At 40.6% G+C, this 18,966-nt stretch overlaps 1 protein-coding gene across 3 annotated transcripts; it reads right to left on the bottom strand.

Annotated features, from left to right (window-relative positions):
* Nucleotides 1-11,532: 11,532 nt before the first annotated feature.
* nr1d2a (nuclear receptor subfamily 1, group D, member 2a) lies at nt 11,533-17,875 on the bottom strand. 3 transcript variants are annotated; one of them, XM_042423780.1, is made up of 8 exons: nt 17,527-17,875; nt 15,267-15,503; nt 15,087-15,175; nt 14,817-14,961; nt 13,988-14,706; nt 13,684-13,869; nt 12,707-12,917; nt 11,533-12,564 (listed from the first exon to the last, which is right to left on the bottom strand). In XM_042423780.1, exons 1-8 carry the CDS (start codon nt 17,555-17,557, stop codon nt 12,365-12,367), a joined length of 1,818 nt encoding a protein of 605 aa, XP_042279714.1. In that variant the 5' UTR covers nt 17,558-17,875; the 3' UTR covers nt 11,533-12,364. The 3 variants fall into 3 exon arrangements, with proteins under 3 accessions (XP_042279714.1, XP_042279718.1, XP_042279715.1); XM_042423784.1 differs by lacking the exon at nt 17,527-17,875 and adding an exon at nt 16,596-16,860; XM_042423781.1 differs by lacking the exon at nt 17,527-17,875 and adding an exon at nt 16,591-16,860.
* Between the last annotated feature and the right edge of the window lie 1,091 nt (nt 17,876-18,966).

The raw sequence follows: 18,966 nt of genomic DNA on the forward strand, positions 1-18,966 counted from the left end.
TCACTGCTGTCATCAACGCTCATAGACGGCTGTTCCCAGCTAAAAAAAGATGATAAACGGCAGGAAGTGAAAATTCCTTCATCATGAATCATCAACATATGTATGATTAGCAAGTGACAATACATTTATCATGCACGCAACTTGCTCAAAGGGGGGAAACCAAAACTTGTGATTCATGTTCAGCACATTTAAATCCAGTTCAATTATATGTTCATTTATTTATTTATGCATTTTCCCCTCAAACCTTGGTGCATACATCTCCAAAATCACATCATTTCAGGATTTAAGGGGAAACTGTCTTGATTTTTTTTTTTAAAAATGACGACTTTTGAAAAGCTTTTATGAACATGCTAAAGGGGAAATGCAACTGAACAACTAATGCATTATGAACATAAGAGATGTGAGTTTTCTCAACACACATAGGAGAATGTACCATATTGTAAACCTTCAGGTCTGAACACATTTAATAATTCAAACTTGGAGATACGTTGCTTTCAGTCACAAACATACAGTAAAATAATCCTCCTGCCCTCCTTAAATCACATAAGTCTTGTAAAATTTGTGCCTATATGCTGGTGAACATTCAGGTTTTTTAGCCAGAAAAGGAAGCTTGAAGTGTCTGTTTTACATAAAGGGCAGCACAGGAAAGCAGATCAGACTGAAGTTGCAGTATTGGCATTTAATGATTGAAACCATGTGGCCTTTTAGAAAATCAATACTTTTTAGGCTCCGTTTCTCTTCATTCACGTCCACTTCACTTCTTGATCTTTGACTTTAAGTGAGAAAAATTTGCAGTTAGGAGGATCCATAATTAAATCTGCTGGAAGATAAAGTAGGTCATCTGCAAGATGGGTGGGTGGGGGGGAAGGAAATCAGTTCCACTTTAAAATAATGGACCTAATTTACAACATTCATCAACTGGAAATGACTGAAACAACTCCCCTGCCCTAAAAACCTGAAATTAATTTAAAAAGAAGAAGAAGAAGAAAAAAAAAACAAGATTTTTTAATGAATTGGCTAAAAATTTTCCATTGAAAAGAGACAGAGCTCCACAAAGATGGATGCTAAAGATATTTTGCTTGAAAATATAAACACACTTGATCTCCTTCAATGCCACTGCTAACCCTATTGAGGCGTTGGGGCAGCACAGCTCCAATGTTAAAGGAGGCTAATTACTCCCAGTATCTCCCACACTCCAGGGAGGCGAGGTCATCCAGAGGACAGGCATGTGAAACATTCCTGCAGCCTGCTGCTGCTGCTGCTGCTGCCGCTGCTGCTGCTGCTGCTGGACCTCCCTCCCTCCCTCAGCTCAATCCTCCCCTTGTCCCCCTTTTTTTCTCCTCCTTCATCCATCCTCATCCTCCTCCACTCCTCTTTCTTCCGTCCTATTTAGCATCACTCACATTTTTTGTTCATCTCTCCGTCTTGATCATTCTTCCCTACATATTCACTCAGTCGTTTGTTTTCAGTCTGTGGTGAAAGTGCATCTATTCAGCCATCCATTAGTGATTTTTTTTGTGTGGCAGCGGGTAAAGATACGCTGACTGTTCTGATAAAAAGAAAGCAGCAAAGGAAGTGTTTTAAGGATGTTGGCTGTTCTCTATATTTTTCTTATTTCACCACAGAGCCAAACCGACCATGAATGGATCCACTTACAAGTATTGTGCATGTATCTGAAGCCTGATATATGGTATACGTCTGTGCCGTCGACCTCTGTTGTTGTCTAAAAATATTAAATACACGTCAGTGAGCCACACTCTTCCACTGGGTGACATGTTCCTTCACCCTGAGGAGTCTGGGTACTGTAGTTTGCTTACATTTTCAGTCACCGGAGAGTAGTTCTGTGTACAACAGTGACAGCTACTATTCACTGTGAATGAGACCTGACTTTACAGCCCAATGCCTCCCCCCGCTGAGACAGAGATTCAGAAAAACTTTATACAAATGTATCCTAATGCAGTGCAAGTGGTAACCGGCAAGAGTGGATCACGCTCGTTTTGATCCATGTGGAAACAGAGGTTCACAGTTGTCGCCGGTATCTCTATGATGTGTTGTTAACGAGCTGCTGAGACCATTAAAAGATTGACGTGTGGAAACAAATCACCAACATTGTTGGTTCATTAGTACGGCGGCTACATCAGAAAACAACTGTTCAGTCGTAGCAGAGAATGTAAATTCTCTGCTCAACAAAACACACTCACAGAACGACAGATTCATGAGAGACCAGAGACTGAATACTACTTTGTATTCACACCATTGCAGTGCTTTGCTAGCTTGTTGCGCTATATATCCCAACCTCTTGTTTTAGCTTGTTAACATGAACCTCATAATGCTGATGGGAGTTGTGTCAGCATCCTGTCACGATAGTCATGTGGTTGGATGTTTAGACCTGTTGGTGGCACGAGAGAAACAGTCAGAATGAATCCTCTTGAGACCTTGAACGTCTGTACCAAATTTCATGGCGATACTTCCTGACAGCAGCTCTAACTTGTCTTTGTTTTATCTCTGACTGTGAGAAACTGGAGCCATTGTTTCCTCCTGCGGTCCTGTATGCAGATACAACAGTGAGTGTATGAGTGCAGATAACCCTGTATTGCACTTAAATGATTAACACTGAATGATTCATGTCCTTGCAGTTTCCGTGTCAAAGCAGTCTGGTACCAAGGGATAGGCTGGCTTTAACAAGCCCCCCTCAAAATAATAAAATTTTAATCAATTTCAAACTACAGTTTTTGTGCCATGCAAAATAAATTGTACTTATGTGGATAAGAACAATTGACCTTCAGCGTTTCTCTATTATTACTTGTATGTGTCTCCCCTAAATATACAAATTAGTTTAAGAAGAAACTTATTTGCACAAACCACATATTATGTTTCTTAAAGCTGTAAAATCACTTTAATCTTCCTCTCATGTGCATCTATATAAGTGTCCTCAGCATTTTGTTCAAATATGGCACCAAATGGTGAGAAAGAACCGCAACAAACCCTCAGCCTTCCTTTTGCTTTTTTTTTTTTTACAGCCAGTTGTAAACCGTCACTCGGAGCCTGGCAGCATTGAAGGGTTATTTATTAGTGCAATATATCTCTTATTTGTACTGTCACACTAGCAGGAACAGGATGACAGGTTTAAAGGGGCTCCCTGTTAGTCCAACTCCTCTTTAAAGTTGTATTGGGTTTCTAAAGCATCCACATTTGGCCTTGTATAAGCGGAAAAAACAAGCCCATTCTTGCTGTTTGATGACTGGATGCCATGATTTTTTAAATTGGAACATCTGGCCTGCAACTAAACTGTAACCCTGAGTTGTACGAGATAAGTGGAGTCTAACATTCATGTACCATAATGATCAGTCAAACTGCTGATTTCTTTATTAGTTGTTATAATATTAAACAGGCTGAATTTGCAGATTTCAACTCACAGATAGAGGTCATCATTCATTTAGATTGAGTTTAATATATATTTACCTTTAAGTTAAATCCACTCTGAATAACATGAAGCAGAAAATATCTGCACTGCTCTCTACTTGCTACACAGAAGACGCAGAACATTTTTTCTTTTTGATATTTGGGCAGATAGGAGCTTCTTTAAAACCGTATGTTCTCTCTCCTGCCCTGGACACAGTTAACCAATGAGCAGCGTGCATGTGTCATGTGGTTTACCGACTCATCCACCGATGCGGACCAGAGAAAACATACCGCTGGTTTGAAATCGCCCTCTGACATGTTGTGCTACATATCACAACCTCTAGACTCGACTCAAAACAAGCAGATATCTTCTAAAGTTGCAGTTTTTTTGGTTTAAATTTCCCTCTTTGTGTTTCCTTGAACAGTGTTTCCCTGTTGAGCTGTGGTAGAAAAGTCCAAAGACCGACTTTGGCACTAAATGACTTTAAAACTTTGAAAGATATATATTTGATTTGACTAATTTGTACAGCTGAAGCTTCATATTAGCTTCAAATAAACACATTTTTGCACAGAAGGAGGACTGTAGATTTAGTCCCCCATTACTTTTTCTGTGTTTCTGTGTTCATTTAGGCACCTGACTGTTGTTTAATACAGACTTGAAGCTATACTTTAAGGGCCCATGCTTGAGATCTGATGCCAAACATCTGATTCTAAGGGCGTCTTCCTGAGGTCTGAGGTCGGATGCTTGGGGTTTGATCTTGTGGTCGGATGTGTTTTTTTTTTTTTATGGCCTGAAATCTCTAAGAAATGAAACCCTTGTATGATGTCAGTGAGAACTGATGCTGAGGTCTGAGGTTGAACTGAAGCGTACGCTGTGCCTCTGTGGTTTCATTGCCTGTTGCTCGGAGAATGAGAGAAAGAGAGTGAGAGAACATGGGAGGGGGTTTTACCTGTTGCAGGATCTGGATGTTAGTAGCTGGATCTGAAAGGTCAACAACAGCTTTCGTCCTCAACACAATCATCTTCACTTTTAGGGCTGAACAGTCCAAAAAACATGTGACTACAACCAAGGAGAGACATAGTAAACATTGCAGCAATACACAGAAAAGTATGTACAGTACGTGAATTGTGGTTTCCTTTACGTTTCTGGCACAAGAATGAACGCTTGTTGTTGCAGCTCTCATCAGCCCATTTCATCATCTCACTTGTTGCCTGAATTCTCAGCCACACACCACCGGTCACCACCACAGTTATTTGGCTGCACTTTGCCAATTTATAAAGGAGCTGCTGCTCTGGTCGGACCACCTCTACGGTTCCCGGTACAAGCCAATCCACACAACACATGTTGATTTTATGGGCAACATCTCTGTGTTTTCCTGAGCGTTCTCGATCATAGCCGGGTCTGTGTGGTGTGTCCTGCGGTAGGCCTGGGCGTCCCTCCATGTCACCGCGTTGGCAATTTCCGTATATGTTTTCTGGCTTGAAGGATTGTAGCTATAATATAAAAAACAGTAAAGCCAGTGTTAAAAGTGCCATAGTATTGGCTGTGAGGAGATTGTGCTGTTTCTAAATGGATATGTGGAGATAGATATGGTTAAGCATGACACAATCTTGACACAATCTAAAACTATACACACTAAAAGTTACTGGGTTAAATTTTTACCTAGTTTGGGTCAATCTAGCATCATTGAGTTCACAACAGTAGCGATCTGTTATTTGGACTCAGTGTTGCACACAAGCTTTAGCTAAAAACTGTCACAAATGTATTGTTTCTTATACAAAATGATGTGCATATGACATTCAAAAGATATAAACACCATTATAAATCATTAACAAACCGTCATATGTCAATTTAAAAAGAGTAGATTATAACAAGTGTAGTTTGGGTAAATAATCCCATAATAATCAGTAAAATACAAAAAAACACTAAAACTGGGTCAAAACAATGCCTGTCTTGAGTGTCTTTCTGGGTAACATTAACCCAGTATCATGTTGGTGCTATATTATCCCAAACTGGGTAAAATTTTAACCCAGTGATTTTTAATGGGTAGTAGTCTTAATACTTTGGATCAAACAGGTTACAGTTCAACACAAAACAGTCTACTGTAACACTAAAAATACATTTAGAAACAAAACATCAGACTATTTTTTATGTAATTAGGTGTTACATTTGTTTACATTAATCGCCCCTTGTTTGCATTAAGCTAATTGTTCATTTCAAGATGGCACCAGTTGATGTTACTTTGAAACTGTAAAGACAAAGTGTTTGAATGTTTGTTCAGCTTGTTGTCTGACAGGCAGAGTAAATAAATTCAATGCATTAAAGTAAATCTGCAAAGGCTTCATCATTCCAGGTTCCATCCCTGTACACAGATCTGATTTCCACAGATATTATTTGGCTGGCCCAGTTTCCAGTATTGGTAACTGGTTGTGCTTGTTTCACCAGTTGCTGACCATCTTCAGGAGTTTGCATCATCGCCCATATTTCCCATCCAGGATTCTGGGTCATCGTTCAGTCTGATCCATGCCTTTGGGGTTTCCCAACTGGGCTTGTTCAACCTGCTGATGTCCTCCATGCTATCAATGGTTGCCGAGTCAGTGTGATTCACTCTGCTGTGATGCTGAGCCGTCCAGATCATTTTCAAGTTGACATAGTGGAATTCATGAGGGAAATCCCTCACTTATTCACTACCCCCTATGTAAGAGACACTTGAGTTTACCGTGTGAGCAGAGATTTTGGACACCTATAAATCATCGTCATTTTGCGTCATCAGTGACTGGTTTGGGGTTTCATAACTATATTGTTCTATGTAATGTTCTCATCTATAAAACCGGATGTATTGCATTGTGGGATTGTTAGGAGAAAGTAGTGTAATATATGCTATGGACACTATGAGTGATTCCTAATGTGGGAATTTTTAAAAGCGTCAAAGAAAGAGATCAAAGAAAGAGTTTTGGATCTAATATCAGGTGATTAAGTGTTTATGTTTTATCCCACTAACTACATATAACATATACATTGCTGATTTAAAAAATATATATTTGTAGTGATTTATATTCTGTTATATCTAAATCACAATCTACCAAACAGTCACTGGTTTCCATTTTCTTAAAATGAAAATCAACAATGTTTGTTGTTTTGTTTGTTTTGTGATCATGAAACCACCAAAGACAGAAAACAATCAAAACAACATATCGATATAGTCATTTAAATGCTGTTGAAATAATGACAATTGCAAGATCCTTACAGTGTTGCCAACTTGGTGACTTTCTCACTGGATTTGGCGACTTTTCAGACCCTTAAAGCAACTTTTTTTTCCCCAAAAAAGTGCAAAGCAACAAATCTAGCAACTTTTTGGGCAGACTTTAACTCTTCATCTTGAAAAGAGTCACAAATATTTATCAGTGAATGAGGGCTATTGTGACAAACCTTCTAGTGTTATCAGGTCATTTCCATGTTTAATACCCATAATGCTCCTCCTGTGATTGTAGATCCTCTGGTAAAGAGTCAATCAGTCCTCATCATTAATACACAGATTGAGGTTTTGTCTTCAGTCCTGTTTGTTTGTCTGTTTGTAAGCAGAACATCTCAAAAACTAGTTAGATTTCAGTTAAATCTGGTGAAAAACCAGTTCAGTGCTCATAACTGTGAGGCATTGAAACAGAGTTTTTATTTCTAGATTCTTTTTCTAGATTTGTTTTAAAAATAACAAACATCTTCATCAAATTAACTGATGAAAAAAAAGATTTTCGGTTGTGATAGAGCGAAAATCTCCTCGAGTCAAAAACCTTTTTTTATTCACAAATGTTTTTCACAAAGACCTTTTTTTTTCTCTCGACTCACTGAAAGCTGTTGTGCTGATGTTCAAGAAATGCTGCGAGATATTTTTTTAAATTCAGGACACATGATATTCTTGCCTTGTGCACATAATAATGCTCAGTGAAGCTCAAAATAAATCCTGCTTTTGATCCTTTTTCAGCGCTTTTTTTTTACCTTTAGGCTTCTCTTTCAGGTCGTATGACTCAGCAAAGCGATACTGTTGAGTGATGCAGGAAAACCGAAAACCAAAATACACATTTAAACCAATAAAATTATGTAAGTGACACTGTTGACCTTACTTAAGAAGAGGAGAATCAGAGTCACGTAGCATCACATTTCTGATTTTACTGCACACAACAAGAAAAATAGACAGAACTTCTAACTTTAAAGTGAGTAAAGAGTCTTTTTTTTTTTACACTGTAAACATAATCACATAGGTCTATGTTGGCATATGATGTTAACAACAATACACATATTGTGTGTAAAAACTACTTTTCCTGTTGCGTGCTTTGATTTGAAAATTCGTAACATAACAGGCAAAACTCTGAGGTATATTTCATACATCAGCTGTGTGCCAATTATAAATATCACAACACTGATAACTGTAGCCTCAGTTTGTGCCTCTCACACAGAGCTGCTGGTGGCGTTAATAAGCCTGATAACTGCAGAAAGGCGACGTCGTGCCACTCAGAGAACTATGATTATGCAAATATAAAGATTTATTCCTTTTCTGTAGCAGTAAACACACCATACGGGCCTGCCGATAAGTGTGATATGTGGAAGTATGAAGCCTGCAGCGCACAAACATGAGAACGGACTTTACAGTGAGGAGACGTCTTGTGTCCAGAAGTTAAACAAATTGAAATGAAATTGAAATGGAGATGTAATTTTAAGGGTTTTAAACTGGGATGAACCCAGTGTCAGAATGTGATGACATTTGAATTTGTCACCACAACTGACTTCAAAAAGTTTACATGCTGAGATTGAATTTTACTTTACTAACCTGATAGGGGGTGAACGTTAAGGGCCATATTTTCGTGGTCATTTTTTCAACAACCAGTGCAAGCAGCACTCTTACTGGTTTGGTATTTTCATGACCTTGAAACTCACTTTACGAGTCTGTGTGGTAATCTGGTGACCAGCTGACCCGGTCTCACAATCAGCATACAAATAACACAACTTTACACTTTCAAACTGCGTGCAGTGCATACACCAATTGAACGTTGCATGTTTAACCTTTTCGCATGTCATTTAATGCTGTTGGTTAGGTTTGGGCACAAAAACCACATGGTTTGGGTTAAAACAGTGAAAATGTCCAGACGTGACGCCAAATATTTCTGGCTAAACTACCTGACGTGACGTTGACGATGTCCAGTTGGTGGTTGCTGGATCTCTTGTAGACCACTAACCAGACATTTTTGACTGTCAGTTCAGGCATTGTGACATTTTTACTGTAAGAATTCTTAGATCTTAAGAATGGATTTTTTTCACAATTTACTGACATTCTACAAACCACCACAAATAATCAATTAATTAAGAAAATTAATCAATAATGACAATAAACACTAGTTGCAGCCCTACTGGAGAATTTGTCCAGTACTTTTTCCCTCTGATTGACTCATTTACATCATGATCTGATATGAGTGGAGGTTGTCATCGTGTGGTCAGTGAGATTTGAATGAAACATCCGGAGAGTTTTGAATGTAAATGATCTGACGTTTGCAACATTATCTGACTGTCAAAGAAAAGTTGAAGTGACGCACAAGATGTCATCACACACGATTCATTCATAAAATACAAAAACACACCTATGATCCTTCAGGGGTCAAACAAAGGTCATCTGTTACAGAAAAGTCAGATCACAGATTGATTTATTCTGCTGTTTACGAGACATTTAGACAAAAGGAAAGAAGTCTGTTAAATGCAAAATTTGGCCTTTTTTTTTCTTTGTTCCACACTCAAGTTTCCAAAGCAGACATCTTTAAGCAGTCATTGAAAATCTGATTGTAATTCTCGTCACATTTACAATACAGAACATCCTGCTGGTGATTCACGTTTACTGGTATTTTTCCAGTGTTTTGCATTATCATCAGATCTGAGTGGTGGTGACATCTGTGTGGTCAGTTGGATTTGAATGATACATGGAGAGCTTTGTCATCTTGGTCTCTGGGAAGTTTCCATGGTCATTTTTCCACTAAATTTTGAGATTTAATAGATGAATAATTAATGGATGAATTGAATAAACAATCTGCAGATTAATAAGTAATGATAATAATTGTCAGTTGAAGCCCTAATTGGTTGTTTTTTAGAGATTGGTTGTAGCAGCAGTCGCATTTTGAGTGTTTTCTGTTTCAGCTTTCTGTTCTTGTTCTTGTTATTAGCTCTCAGTTAGTGACCTTTAATTGTACCTCGCTGCATCGTGGGATCATTTGAGTCTGATATAGAGGATATAATAATTCTCACTCGACATGCAGACGACACTACAACATGGTGAACACGCTACGTACTGTATATAGTGGACAGTAAACGATTCGGATGCAGCCATAAACCTTTTTCATTGCATTTTGACGGGACATAGCAGGAAAAGCACAGGTGTATAAACATTAAAGAGCAACTTGAGACTAGATACTTTTTTAAGCTAGTAAATCATGTGTAATTATCGGTTGATCCCAGTCATATTCTATGGCGTTCATTACAACAGAAGTTATTTTCCTTTTTCCAGAGAAAATCCAGCAATTTTGTCCTCTAGACCTTCCTTCCAAAAATGTGTGACTTTCCCTGGGACATCACACCCCTGAACTATGAGGTAACATCACATCCCCCCAACCCCCACCCAGAGTGAGAGATCAACAATTATGATCCTGCTACTTTAAGTGTCGCTATTCTGGCTTTCTGCCACCTTAAAGCCTTATACAAAATACAGGACCTTTGCCTTATTGCTCAGTCGAATTTTTCAGATCTGAAAGAAAACCTCTTGAGTTGACCTCTTGATGTTATTCACACTCGTGCTTTGATTTTATCATTGCCAAAAACAAGACTTGGGGAGGAGGAAGGAAGGAAGGAAGGAGGCAAACACACACACAGACTGACTTTTGTTGAATTTGATTGAATATCGCTATCATTTGCATCATTCGTGGATCTTTCCAACTAAAATAATCTTATCAGGACAACTTTTCTTTGATCAGCTGCGCAGTTTGTGCACAACATGACAGTAATCTGGTGAAATGTAGAAATGTGAGCTGTTCAGCAATTCTGGGATTTTTTTAAAGTCTTGTAGTAGAGTCGTCATCAATTATATGAGTTGCATGTGTGCTTTTCCTTCTATATCTTCTGTGAAAAAGGTTTATGAACTTTTTGCTCCACTGGACTGAAAGATGATGCATCAGGTTCAAGCTGCACTCAGATTCCCATTTTTTACAGCAAGGTCTGAATGAAGGTTAACCATGAAGAAGAAACCTGTTGATAAGATGAACAACACTCAAAATAGGTCTCAAAACAGTTTAAGTGTTTTTCATTTTAACTTTAACGCTGTCCGTATCTCCATTTGGAACAAAATGTTGGATTCAGTGTTTATTAATTTTCTTGTACTTTATTTCCTGTATGAGCATGCAGCTTCTACTCATCCACTCACGAGAGAGGAAAAAGATGTGTTAAGCTGTGAGACATCTTTTACAAACTTAATTTAATACATTTTAAAGCTCTTTCCAACCTGCTAGTTAAAAAGGTCAGAATAAAGCGTTCTGATAGATGCCTTGTTCAATATAGTTAAATTAAATGTATTTGTTAAATTAAAGGGATTTTGTTAATGGTAACATGAGGTTGTTAAGTGAGTCACTTTCTAAATTTAATTGAAGCTGCTGTTGTCAAACAGCGCCACCTTGTGGACGAACACACTCACTGCTGCACTGTCAGTGTCTTCCATTAATACTTGAATATTAATTAAAAAAAACACAATACACAGAATATTCTTCACTTGTATTTATTTATACTATATCATTCATATTTCTATGTTCATGAGATATTTATATATATATATATATTTATATTTATATATTTATTTATATAGTTATTTACATGTGGCAGTGTGCCAGTAGAAGAAACATATTTCAACAAAATGGATGACAAGTTTCAATTCAGTGCTATGCTGAAAGTACACAAAGTTTGATTTAAAAAACAAGAAAAAACAAAAAAACATTTGTCATAAAAACTGGAAAGTGAGAAAACAGCAAAAAACACTTGGGTGTGATAACATTTACATGTAGCCTTTTACATGAAGTCGTGTCACACTGTTGGTGGATTTTTTTTTTTTGTGTGTCACTTGGGTTTTTTCTGCTCCAGAACTTGTGCAAATGTAGTGTTGCTGAAAAATAACGTCATCGACTCCCCCCAGAAATCATCAGGCAGTGTACAGGCAGTTGACATGTAAAAAAAAGAATTAAATTAAAAAAAGAAAAAAACAATAGTACACTATACACACAGAAAGTTGAAACAACAAACTGATGCTTTCTGAGGCAAAAAGGGGAGAAGATCCAAGTATAGTTGTTCGCATTAAGTACAGCCATGCATTAGCAGCAATCGTCACACATTCGTCAATACATTTTCCGATAGCTTGCCTTTCTCGCCGACATGTATCAGTCAAAATATTGGACCAAATGAACATGCGGTATGTAAGGTATGTATTGTCTCTCACATTCGCCCGCTTATTAGAGAATACACTTTTGAATTAAATGGCTTTTGGAGGAAACATAAATGCTAAAAATCATATTATCTATTAATTCATTAACATTGGTTTATGCTCTCTATGATCTCACAAAGCCAGTTAAGTATTTTTCTTTCTATTGAAAATAGAAAAGTGCCTCCAAACTTTTGCAAAACTAGGAACCTCTGACACACGTGCACTTGCGTGTGTTTGTGTGCAACAAGCGTAAGCTATGTCTTCTATAAATACAGTACATTTCATCTTCTCTCTTCAGACCCCACATGGTCTACTTAACAAAAATAGAATAAAAAATAACTTTTCAATACATTCTACAAAGAAACACACATCTGGGTTGGTCAAATACAGAGGGGAGGAGGGAGGGGGGGAAGGGGGGTAAGAGGCAGGTCCTGGTGGAGGTGTGTGGATGTGGTTTTAGGAAGCTTTCAAGGATGCACTTTGAAGGAGAGCAGTTCCTCTGAATGCATGTTATTAAGTGAGCGCAGCTCGGGAAGTTTGAGGAGCAGCTTGGTGAAAGTGGTGGATGACTCCTCGCCGTGGTTCTGCATCACCAGGTTTCGCAGGGCCCGGATCAGTTTGTCCTGCAGGGCCTCCACTGAGTTGAGGTCCTGGATTCCTGAGCGATCTGAGCCAAGAAGAAGAAGAAGAAGAGAGAAAAGGTTAGCGATGCAGAGATCAATGCAGGTCTTAGTTGCTGACAGTAGAGCTGTTTCACTCTTTCCAACGTGCTCAGATGCATCAACATATTCCATCTGAACTGTTCTTACCGGCTGAGACGAGCACCACAGCAGTGAAGAGGCTCATTTCCTCGGAGTCCAGCCGCAGCGCCATCAGCTTCTCGCTGAACTCACACATGGAGTTGAGCAGCTCGCCGGCGCCGAGCGACCGTAGTGTGTCAAGGCTGTAACGCTTGCCGCTACGGAAGGTAACCGTCCGCTCCACCATGTTGAACAGAGAGGCGAATCGGACCATCAGCACCTGAGAGTCGACAGAGAAGGAGAGTTTTTAGGTTAATGGTTTGATACGTACAGGTTTAAGTCTATATTTTAATTTTAAATCTTTCACTCATGTTTTAAATGTCCTGAGGGCATGTTGCCAATTAAAACTTTTTATGACGTACTCTGATAGAAACTTTCTTCTATCTAAAGTCATTGCCTCGGGTGCAGGACGTGAATAAGCAACTTTTGCACCACACTGATAACAAAAAATTGACAAAGACATGAGTGCAAACAGGAACACACCCAAACCTTTCTACATCAAATAATCTGATTAGGAACAATAGCTACAATGTGAGTATCTGAGCTTTACCAACACGAACGTAATGTTACACAGTCTGAATGTAACACACACGCACACACACACAGACTTTGTGAAGTAACTTTCACTCCCGTTCCAACTGTTATCAGAGCAAATATTAGTCAGCACACACAGCTGACAGTTTGCTCTGTTTGGGAAAGCCGCAATAGATCTTGTATTCTGGGTATTTGAAGAGCCCGCCTTGTTTGACTTCAAAGTGAGCACAAAATAACATGAGCTGTTTATGTTTTTCTTGTTTGCTTTTTTTTTGGGACCTTTATTTATTCAGGGGAGGGGCGGATTTCACTAAGAGCAATGCACTCTTTTCAGGAACGCCCTGATCACATTCACATAGCTGTGCAGTACAACCACAGGCTACTGAGCAGCTCCACTGGTGCAGTTAAGGGTTAAGGGCCTTGCTCAAGGGCACCTCAGTGCTGCTTCTTACCTCGAAAGTTCCAGCTTTCAGCAGGCTGACTTGGTCGTGCTCTGGGAGGTCACGGAAGCCCGGGATCCTCTTGGCGAACTCGACCACCTCCCGCACGGCGGGGGTGAAGCTCATGGAGAACTCCTCCCAGATCTCCTGGCTGGGCTTGCGGGGGTCCACGTATGGCGAGGTGTTCATCGGACATACCTGGAAGGCAGAACAATGAGAAAGGGTGATTAAAAGAATGGTAAAAGTTATCCATCTCTTTTATCTCACTAATTACAGGATTAATTTGGGAATTTCTGTGTATGGAAAGAACACTCACCAAGTGTGCTCTGTTGTTCACACTGTTGGTTGGTCCACTGTAACCACTTGAGGCAGTTTGTGTGTTAAATTCATGCGGTCTTTGGCTGTCGTCTGATGGTTCGCAGCTGGGGGCGCTGTTGAGCTGCTGCTGAGGCTGCTGCTGGTAAACTCCTCTCTCCTCCCTGTAAGCAGTGTTGGTGACGTGTTGGCTGTTACTGTATGAACTGTGCTGGTAACCTCTGATGACGACATTGTTGTTCCAGCTGTTCCAGCTCTCCTGTTGCTCCTCCATACGACTGTCGCACACCGTCTCCTGGGCGACCGTGACCGGCGATGGCGAGACCTGTTCCTGTCGCAGGGACCTCTGCTGGCTGTAAGCGAAGGCATCTTGGTGCTGCCTGCTCATTGAGACGACGGCCTCGTCCTCGCCGCTGTCTGACGCGCAAGACGAGGCAGAGCTGGAGTTGGTGTCCATGGAAACCACAGACTCCGAGTCCTGGGGGCATTGCGGGGAGGAGGGGTTGGAGCACGACGAAGAATCGGAGGCAGAGGAGGAGGAAGAGGAGGGCGAGGGGCTGGCGTCGCTGGGCAGGGACTCCATGGGCAGCGTCGGGCTCTGGTGGCCGTGCAGCATGCTGTGCAGCTGGCTGTTGTTGCTCATCATGTTGTTCATGGCGTTCTGCATCTCCAGCAGCATCCTCTGCTTTTCCCTCTTTGGGATGCGACCGAATCTGACAGCTGAGAGCAAACGATGACGCAATTAGATCATCATAAAACTTCTTCATCCTCTAATCCGCAGGTGGTTTTTCTCCTTTTCATTTAACTACATAATAATAAACCAAGCTCACCATCTCTGGACATGCCGACGGCCAAACACTTCTTGAACCGGCACTGCTGGCAGCGGTTCCTGTTGATCCTCATGATGGTGCAGTTCTCCATCTTAAGACACTTCTTGTACTGGATGTTCTGCTGGATGCTTCTCCTGAAGAAGCCCTAAGGAACGAAAAACATGAAACGTTTGTTAGCTGCGGTCGCAACAAGCATGCACCATCACTGTGAGGATATAAATCAAACTAGAAGAGACGCGGCAGACGTGTCATTCCAGAAACTTGTCTCACCTTGCAGCCCTCGCAAGCATGGACGCCGTAGTGGAAGCCCGAGGCCACGTCTCCGCACACCTTGCACAGCAGCACCATGCCGTTGATTTCTGAAAAAAAACAACCATAAATCATCATTCATGTGCACTAGATCATATATATGATGTGTTTCTACTTGCAAAAGTTGTATATTCTGCTTACTGGTGATGCTGCTCTTGGCGGACGTGGAAGAGCGCCCGGCCTTCTCCATACCATGGCCCATTCTAGACCCGCTCTTGGCAGGCGGGGCGATGTCCACCACCATGCCCACGGCCCTGCTGGGCAGCGAGGGGCGGGAAAGAGGCGGTGATGTGGACAGGTAGCCGCTGCTGGGGCTGGTGCTCATACAGGACTCAGGGGTGGAGGCAGAGCCGGAGGAGATGTAGGCGATGACTCCTCCTGTGGAGAAGGAACGATGGTGACATGTTATAGCAGGTTATTATTTTTCCTCCTGGCTCTTAATTAATGACCCTATTTCTGGGGACTGTATGTATTGCATCTAGTATCTCTGTACAGTATTTATTGCATGGAACGAGTACAATATGGAAATTTCAGCTGTTAAACACACAATTTGTCTGTTTAGACTCGCAACAGCTTGTTTTCATGTAAATCAACGAACTGTGTCAGGGCATCCGACTTTTTTTTTTCTTTTTTCTCTCACTCCACTACGTGCCAAGCATGTCAAAGTTAAAGCAAGCCAGAGACAATAACATTAGTTAAAGTGTAAACCGCAGTAGCAGGGAAAAAAAAAAAAAAAAAAAAATCAGTGTTGTGTGCCAAATTGACTTTTGGCAGTACAGTTCGTTCAAGGGCCTCTGACACACCTAAACAGCAGAAGAGTGTATGTGTTTAATCACTGCCATGATTGACCTGCTTTATCACCTCCAGTTCTTGCTGGTTGGATAACACTGTTACATAACATGCCTGGGTCTTTATGCTATGGGAGTGTGCTCCTCTGACTGACTCCCAGACAGGGTCACTGAAGCACTGGAGCAACATAACAGTTGTGGGAACAAAAGGCAACGGAGGGAAAAACATCCACCATTGAGGGTGGGAGGTTATGTAATACCATGTTTGTCCAGACAACAACTCTTGGTGACAAGTTTTGTAACAAGAATTCATAATTAAATGTTTTGCTGGACAGGCACAGACACTGGACTCTTTTTTTTTTGGGAAAACTCTCCAGGTGATAAAAGTGTTCCATTTGCTCAAATTTCATTCATTAAACAACACTTTCGGTTTTAACTGGTATTACCATTTCACACCAAGCTGCTCCAGTGTGTTTTAAGTGCATGAATTGAATGGTGGGTGCAGTTTTAAAATTAAAACAAACATCCTCAGTTGAATTTCCCGCAAAAACAGAGGTTAGGAAGAAAACTGAGCGACTTTTTTGGGCATATTTGTGTAAAAACTGGTATGTTTTTTCTTCATTAAACACTTAAACCCCCCCTAAATTTAGAGCCGCCCGCAAGCAGCAGATGATTACCTAACCTCAGCCATGACTGCTCTCTTTCACGGCCCACCCACACGTGGACCTGTCATGCATTTCTGTGAAAGCGAAGGAGGAGGAAGAGACAGAAATGTAGGTCAGCCTGCTCGAGCTCTCCCTCTCTCCCCCCTGTCTCACGTGTACCTCGCGGTGCTGCCTCGCGCTCTGGCTTGCTGTGTACAGAACGGATTGTGCAACGTTCTGCGTCACGGGCCAATCACAGAAGAGTTCCACTAAAGCGAATGTGCTGTCGGGGAACGCCTCTCGACCAATCAGAAGCGTGTTCCAGAGAGCGTGTACACACGGACACATGGCTAGGCTACGCTGTCCATGTGAGCAGGAGCGAGGAAGTAGAACACTGTTGTTGTGTCAAATGTAAATGCCGCACTGGCACTCCTAACCCCGGTTTAACACACGGTAACCGGGCTACAGTTGGGATATAATTAACACTTAAGCACAAGGAAAAGAAATAAAATAATTTTTAAAAATATGTGTTAACTTTCTGAACCCTAGTTGACGATTTTGATGCTGCATAACAGCAAGAAAAAAAACGTTTTCAGGTCACCATTCATTAGTGTTCTGCCCTATAGACACCTTCTTAACGCCTATTTTGACTTCTTGATAATTGTTATGATGCATCTAATGATTTTAAGCCACATATATATACATATTTAAGCTTTTTCATAACTGCCACATATTACTTTAGTTGGATTTATCTCCACAAATAGCGTGAGAAGGCACAATATAGCTGAATGTATGTGTCAAATCAGCATTTAAAGAGGTCACATCACTCCAGTCAATTTTAAAACCATTATTGCAACAAGTTCCTGCACATTGCATGCAATGAAAACATTACAAACTATTATTTCAGTTTGTCCTTTACAGTTACTATTACATTGCAGAAACTCTTTAAATGAAAAATTGTCCTCTTACCGGGCTTGGCTGTCCCTATGTCCTCAGGCATCTCTCTGATCGAGGAAAAGGAAAAAAAATCCCGACAGAAAGATCAACTGTTAAAAGTCGGACTTGTCTGTCACTGTCAGGGAAAAAGGATGCAGACTAAACTTAGCGACTGTGTACGAAAGCAGAAAGACTTTCAGATATGTACGCTGTAGCTCCTGCCAGGATTGTTCTCCTTCTTCTATTTTCGGGGAATAAATCTGCAGGTCCTAGTCTGTGACTCATGAGCGAGGCAGGTCGGGGAGCGTCTGTGCTGCTGAATCGGAGGAACTCCCCCTTGTTGTGAGACTGCGGGTGAGTCAAGAGAACTAAATGTTCTCAATAGTGGGCTCGCCCATGTGACCCATTTGTCGGCCCCGCCCCTCCATACTTTAACCCAGTGACACACTTTTAGGACACCGGAGGGGGCGGAGCTTAGCGTCCAAATCGACGTAACAGAGGAATGGTAACATCGCGGTCACGTTGCAGCGCACAACGTGAAGGGTGAAACCCCGAGCAGTAAAAGTACAGTCACGCTACATGAGCTGCTGTCCAGGTACAGCTGATGGACTATCCAGCCAGGAGAGTTTTTTTTTTTTTTTTTTTTTTTTTTTACAGTTTAATAGTTTGTTTTTATACCTACAAAGCTGCAGCAAACGCCCAACTCTCCTCCCCTTCAGTTAAAGGACAATTAAAGAGTCTGTGTGTGTCAGTTACTGTACTTGCATGTGCGTACAGTAATTTTTTATAACCATTTAATATTTATCTCTGCGCTCCCCACTTCCTTGCACTATTTATATCCTGTTTACAGTTCACAGACACGTTTTCATCTGTTATAAAGTCATTGCTTGTGTCCATTTCTGGAGATTGTTGTGTTGTTATTCTGTGAGAGCCACGCAGTCAAATCCCTTTTATGTGTAAACATACTTGGCCAATAAAGATGATTCTGATAAAGGTTTTTAGTACTTACTGTCAGTGTTCCCATTTTAGGCTACTGTATTGCTTTTTAAGACATTTCTAATGCCATTTACAAATAAATTCTTACAAAGTATAGACTTTAAAATGTAATCTGTATCTTGAGATTCTTTCCCCTACAACTGAAACATTTTTCAATGTTTATATATAATTGTTTGTACAGACGAATGTGACAAATTTAAAGGAAAAACCTGAATAAATGAGTGGAGAAACATAACGCAGATGCAGATGCTGCCTGGTACAATAAAGTAAGTAACAGTCATGCTTTGTAGCATGTATAGAAATGCTGAACAGGCCCAGTTTCGGTCAAACATGTGGGTGTTCATCATCAAAACACCAAATGAGGGAATATATTTTTAAAGGATGGTGTTCATTCCTGCATTAGAGTTCAGAGACTTTGTAGAATCAACACAGTCAAACTGAAACTGTTCTGGCACCACATGGTGGCCCAACACCTTA

This window comes from Thunnus maccoyii, chromosome 10 (genome assembly GCF_910596095.1).
Source record: "Thunnus maccoyii chromosome 10, fThuMac1.1, whole genome shotgun sequence".
In the NCBI taxonomy this organism is placed as follows: domain Eukaryota; kingdom Metazoa; phylum Chordata; class Actinopteri; order Scombriformes; family Scombridae; genus Thunnus; species Thunnus maccoyii.

What these genes read in the sequence shown, in the direction of transcription:
- nr1d2a (XM_042423780.1), bottom strand. Translation starts at nt 17,557, where the DNA reads ATGCCTGAGGACATAGGGACAGCCAAGCCCG. An exon ending in CGCCAAGAGCAGCATCACCA is followed by an intron (nt 15,176 to 15,266) that starts GTAAGCAGAATA and finishes GTTTTTTTTCAG; the next exon opens with AAATCAACGGCATGGTGCTG. An exon ending in ATGCTTGCGAGGGCTGCAAG is followed by an intron (nt 14,962 to 15,086) that starts GTGAGACAAGTT and finishes TTCGTTCCTTAG; the next exon opens with GGCTTCTTCAGGAGAAGCAT.